The sequence below is a fragment of the Brassica oleracea genome, chromosome C1 (genome assembly GCF_000695525.1).
Source record: "Brassica oleracea var. oleracea cultivar TO1000 chromosome C1, BOL, whole genome shotgun sequence".
NCBI classification, from domain to species: domain Eukaryota; kingdom Viridiplantae; phylum Streptophyta; class Magnoliopsida; order Brassicales; family Brassicaceae; genus Brassica; species Brassica oleracea.
In genome coordinates, this window is record NC_027748.1 from 9,187,222 (window position 1) to 9,193,221 (window position 6,000).

The following is a 6,000-nucleotide window of genomic DNA, read 5'->3' on the forward strand; positions in this document are numbered from 1 at the left end:
AGAAGAGTGATGTTAGGTGCGAACTTATTCACGTGTCGGTATTAAAATGTATGTAGAGTAGATACCCAATCATTTACTCTCAAACCTATAGATTGATATGTCATTAATATGTAATAAATCAACTTCTAGTAAAGCTCTGTTATTTTTTTTTGGAGATTACTTGAATGAACTGCTTTTTTATTTTCCTCCAACTGAATTTTATTAAAACAAGGCCAAAGTCCAAAGACCTTACAAACTTAGAAAAGGCTCAAAACACACAGCCCAAAAATGAACTGCTTATAAACGATATTTTCAATTTAATCCTTTTAAAAGTTAGAGTCTCTAAAATGTTAATGTTATGTTAAAAGCAGTGTTTTTAAAACCGGACCGACCCGATGGTTGGACCGGGTTCGACCGTGAACCAGTTATATAGCCGGGTTGGTCTAGTTATTGGTTCGATCATGAACAGACCACATAGCCGGATTATATTTCAAAGTTATTAAACCAATAAAAACCACTAAAACTATCGAAAATCTATAAACCATCCATATAAACAAGAAACTAATTTATATTTATAATATTTTATGTTCAAAATTGATTTATATTTTAACTATGCATCATGTTTACTAATATTACTTTTATATTTACATACTAAAAAAATATTAAACCATATTATTGAACCAGGTTTAACCCGGTCGATCCATAATGAACCGTGACCCAAAATATTTCCGGTTCAGCTTCCGGTCCGGTTTTAAAAACACTGGTTAAAAGAAAAAGCACTCATTGGTATCATAAACAAAGGAGTCGCGAGTCTTAAAGTTGTTGGGTCCATTTTCCTTTGTGTGTTTTTTGATATTTGAGATATGAGTAGTCACTGGCTAGTTTACTGTCTAGCAGAAAAACAACAACAAGTTTTAAACTTTTTACGATTGTTGTCAAAGTTCTCTTCTACACCTGATTGTGTAATTTGATGACAATTACTTGACCAACCACTTTGTACTAGAGTAATGCTCTTCGTTCATGCGTTATTAAAGACGCAATTATTGATTTTTTGTCGTAAGAAAAAAACAAAAGATTTGCTTTACTGAAGCGACCTGTCCAGCCAAGAGCCCACCACACAAAACGTGTTATCCCAATTTCAGTTCAATGTTTTTGAATTTTCTCGCTTGGGAATTAAATCCACTTGCCAAGCTGTATGGATGTAACTCAATATCTCTTAGTTTCTATAAATATACATTGAAAAAAAATATTGTTGTAACGAATATTGACTGTGGACGTATAAATAAGAGACTCTTTGAATATATTCCGAGATTTGCATGGTTGGCTAATTGATTATTTCCTTTTTTACGAAAATTCCTCCTATAACTTTTTCCCCAACCATCCTTTTCCTTATAGTTGTCTTCCCTTGACATTCTTCAAGATCTGCTTATTTCATTCATTTTTTATTGTTTGTCTTCTCTATAAGTGTTCATCACCCTTTACTCAACAGCCAACTTTTCAGTGAAGTAGAGAGGGAGAGAGATTAATCTAAACTAAAAGAGGGTTTTCAAGATCTGGATTCTTGAGTTTAATCCAGAGAAACAGTGAAGAACACAAAAGATGAAGTTTGGGGAAGAGTTTGATGGGCAGATGGTTCCAGAATGGCAACAAGCTTACATGGATTATTCTTCTCTCAAATCCATTCTTCAAGAAATCCAAAACTCACGGGAAAGATCAAGAACAGCAGGTGCCTTGAGACCCAAGAAATCTGTTTACCGCAACTTCAGCGGTCTGACAAAGCGGTACAGCCGCGCCGCCTCGTATTTGGATCTCGAAAACCAGGACATTATGGTGAGTACACGGATTGGTGATGATGGGTTTGAGAGATACGAGACGGCCATCATGAAAGTTGCGGAAGCAGGAAGAGAGTCAGAGCTTGTGTTCTTTAAAACCCTAGATCTGGAGTTCGATAAAGTGAACCATTTTTACCGGTCTAAAGTGGATGAGATGATGAAGGAGGCAGTGGGTTTAAACAAACAAATGGATGCTTTGTTTGCTTACAGAATCAAAGTTGAACGACCTTCTTCTTCTTGGACCTGCTCTGAAACAGTATCAGTTGATGTGAATGCCTTGGATTGCAAGGAACAGAGTGAGTTCTCATAGGTTGTTTTCTATATTTTAAAATGACTATGAGGTTCTGTGTCCGAAGCTCCGTACATAAGACGAAGCCCAAACCATTTTTTAACTAATTCTCTTTAGGATAATAGATTTATTTCAACGCCTATGAACCATTAGTATTTATCCAAGAGTTTTAGTTGTTAGATAAACTTCTCATTAGTAAAAGATTGTTTCTTTGTTACTGGGTTTAGTACGAAAGGACAAGAAGTGTGAATCTTCTTGTGTTTATTTTTTGTGTTTGATTTTGAAGGGAGGAAGACATTAGCTGATGAGATGGGAATCGAAATAAAAGAATCCAGCGGTGGAGATTCAACAAAAGAGAGCACACCAGCGGCTTTAAGTATAGACCGTATCAGATTAAACAAAACTCAAGAAACTCCACTGTCCACAATCAGAAACATCCTCAAGCTATCTAACCAAGAAGAGCTCAAATTCACAAGAGAGACTCTCAAGAAAATAGAAGAACGGCTTAAGAATGTCTTCATCGAGTTTTATCGCAAGCTTAGACATCTCAAGAATTACAGGTATCCATGATGTTTCTTAGGCATTCTTGATATTAAAAAAGCAACTCATAAAGATTGTTTGATTTGATACATATCACAATTATTTCAGCTTCTTAAACACCTTGGCGATTTCAAAGATCATGAAGAAGTATGATAAGGTAACACTGACATAGTTAAATATTATATGTATATATATAGGCTTCTTGATATTAATTTAGAGCTCTTAGATTTTTTTGACAATTAGAAACAATTTAGTTAAAATTTTAATTTTAATATATATATATTTTTTTTAAATTAGAGACCTATATATATATAAATAAATATATCTTAAATTTTTGAGATCCAAAACTAATGTTTGACTTGTCTATGTTCATGACGGCCATGTATTTATTAACATGTTTTTGTATTTTTTTCTCTATCAGATTGCTTCAAGAAATGCAGCAAAACCTTACATGGAGATGGTAGATAAGTCCTACCTCACTAGTTCTGATGAGGTTACGACAACATTTCTACATAAAAACTTATTATTTCTTCTAGTAATACTACAGCCTTTAGCCAGAGCTTTATTTACATTTAACAGATCAACAAACTTATGGTGAGAGTTGAGTCTATTTTCGTCGAGCATTTCGCCAGTTCGAACCGAAGCAAAGGAATGAATCTCTTAAGACCAATAGTGAAGAAAGAAAGACATCGTATAACGTTTTCAACTGGTAACTAGAAAACATCCCAAATATAAATCACATTTTATAACAGTTAGTTCATATGACAAACTAATCAAAATCTTCTTTCTCAGGCTTTTTTGTGGGCTGTTCAGTCTCTCTAGTGATTGCCCTTGTCTTGTTCATCCATGCACGCAACATAATAGGCACAGATGGACAAAAACTCTACATGGAGACAATGTTTCCTCTCTACAGGTACAAACCAAAACATCTTTAGGTTCCTCTCTATAACTAAATCAATTATTTTCTCGCTGACAAGAATGTTTCTTAAACCATGTTTTTCAGTTTGTTTGGATTCATTGTCCTGCACATGATCATGTATGCTTCAAACATATACTTCTGGAAGAAATATCGAGTGAATTATGCATTCATATTCGGGTTCAAAGAAGGAACAGAGCTTGGTTACAGACCAGTTTTGCTTCTAAGCTTTGGCCTCGGCACGCTTGCTCTAGCTGCTGTTCTTATAAACCTTGACATGGAGATGGATCCTAATACTAATGACTACAAGACAATCACTGAACTTCTTCCCCTCTTCGTTGTAGCTGTAAGTTGTTCACTATCGCTACAACGACAAGAATGTTATCTCATTATGTTATTACAATAATAACATCATTTCATATTGACAATGTTTTCATACAGATTGTCATGGCCATTTCTGTGTGTCCCTTCAACATTTTCTATCGGTCGAGCCGATTCTTCTTCCTAGCAGTTATATTCCGCTGCATAGCTGCGCCGCTCTACAAGGTACTTTAGTCAATCATATGGTAAAAAAGATCGATAAACATCTCAATCTGTCCTCATATATATAAACTTGCAGGTTAGTCTTCCGGATTTTTTCTTGGCCGACCAGTTAACAAGCCAGGTTCAAGCTCTGAGGAGTCTACAGTTCTACGTATGTTACTACGGCTGGGGAGACTTCAGGCTAAGAAGAAACACATGCAGATCAAGCGATGTATATAACACATTCAACTTCATTGTCGCTGTGATTCCTTACTGGTCACGTTTCCTTCAGTGTGTTCGAAGGTTGATCGAAGAGAAAGATATAAGCCAAGGCTTCAATGCTCTCAAGTATTTGTTGACCATCGTTGCTGTGTGCTTGAGAACAGCTTACAGCCTTAACAGAGGAAACAACTGGAGACTCGCTGCATGGGTTTTCTCGGCCTTGGCAACTTTCTACGGTACATATTGGGACATTGTGCATGACTGGGGATTTCTTCATAATCCATCTAAGACTTGGCTTAGAGAGAAGCTTCTTGTTCCTCACAAATCCGTCTACTACGTTGCAATGGTGAGCAATAAGAGAAAAAAAGATAACAAAATAAATCATGGTTTAGGGTTTCTTTTACAAACCTAGTTTAGGGTTTCTTTCTAATTTTGTTTCTCTCCTCTCTTTGTTGTAGGTGGTGAACGTTGTGTTGAGGTTGGCATGGTTGCAGACTGTTCTTGATTTCAACTCCTCGTTCTTGCATAGAGAGACAATGATTGCTCTCCTAACTATTCTTGAGATCATACGCCGTGGTATCTGGAACTTCTTTAGGTAGCGTCTTCACCAAGAAACAATCGATGAATATTCTTCAAAAATCATTTATTTTACTTAAGGTTTTATTTTTATGGGTTATGAACACAGGTTAGAGAACGAACATTTGAACAACGTGGGGAAGTTCAGAGCATTCAAATCAGTTCCATTACCGTTCAACTACGGTGAAGAGGAAGACTCGAGATAGTTAGGTATATAAGATTGGACCTATTCAAGGTTGTTCCAAAGAGTGGTGTTTCTATTTTGTTACTGGTATTGCTATAGACTCCTTGTAAGGAAATTAGCATAAAGGCTTAGGATAAAACGGTTTTGCCTAGGGTTTGTGCTCTCTAGTCACCATGTCCCCAAATCATATTTCAAACCAAGATTGGTCCATAGACCCACTGTATAAATTGAAAAGGAATCATCAATGTTGCTACCAGAGAACTGTGCCATACCTGCAACCTATTAAAGCATCCATATATTGTTAGTCAGGCGTAACCGTAGCTTAGTGCCAAAAAAAAGATGCAAAGTCAAGAAAAGAAATCACCTACGGATCCTCCTAGCGTCCGCAGGCTAGTTAACCAGTTGAAACAAAAGAAAGAAGTGTTGCTGTAGGACAAACCTGGAAGAAGTGTTGATCAATGATCATTGGATCCACGAATAAACTCTCTATCATCCTTCAAACAGTTCGCTTCTACAGTTACAAAATATTTGTCTGCAGTCACTCTAGGCCAAGAAGAATCTTCATTGCCTTATTTGATAATCATTCTCCATCTCCGCAAAGCTACTGCAGTCTTGATCTTAGGAGTTTTCAAGGCTCCTAAGACAAATGATGTAGTATAAAAGATTGTCGAACCAGTTCTGAGGGATATCAAAGCACCGAGAATGCAAGTACTCACTTAATCTAAGTGCAACCAATGATTTAGATGGGTTTTAAACTACTACTAATACTAGAAAGCAATTACAGAATGATACTTTCTTGACTAAGGGAAAAGAGAACTCATGGGCATAGGGATTAGACCTTGGGTGATCAAGTATCGAACTAAGGATGACAAATGATCAATCAAACTATCGACCTTAAGCCTAGACACAATTCTAAGCAAGCTCTATGTCTAGATGAATG

General features: G+C 36.3%; 1 protein-coding gene across 1 annotated transcript; it reads left to right on the plus strand.

Moving 5' to 3' along the window:
• The first annotated feature begins 1,578 nt into the window (after positions 1-1,578).
• LOC106311400 (phosphate transporter PHO1 homolog 8-like) lies at positions 1,579-5,270 on the plus strand. The gene is made up of 11 exons (XM_013748588.1): positions 1,579-2,107; positions 2,387-2,660; positions 2,749-2,797; positions 3,062-3,133; positions 3,220-3,349; positions 3,433-3,553; positions 3,644-3,902; positions 3,998-4,102; positions 4,176-4,646; positions 4,759-4,895; positions 4,986-5,270. The coding sequence occupies exons 1-11, from the start codon at positions 1,579-1,581 to the stop codon at positions 5,080-5,082; spliced, it is 2,244 nt and encodes a 747-aa protein (XP_013604042.1). The 3' UTR covers positions 5,083-5,270.
• The last annotated feature ends 730 nt before the right edge of the window (positions 5,271-6,000 follow it).

Coding starts and splice junctions, on each gene's coding strand:
- LOC106311400 (XM_013748588.1), top strand. CDS start 1,579: ATGAAGTTTGGGGAAGAGTTTGATGGGCAGATGGTTCCAGAATGGCAA. Junction 3,554..3,643: donor ACAATGTTTCCTCTCTACAG/GTACAAACCAAA, acceptor CATGTTTTTCAG/TTTGTTTGGATTCATTGTCC. Junction 3,903..3,997: donor TTCCCCTCTTCGTTGTAGCT/GTAAGTTGTTCA, acceptor GTTTTCATACAG/ATTGTCATGGCCATTTCTGT.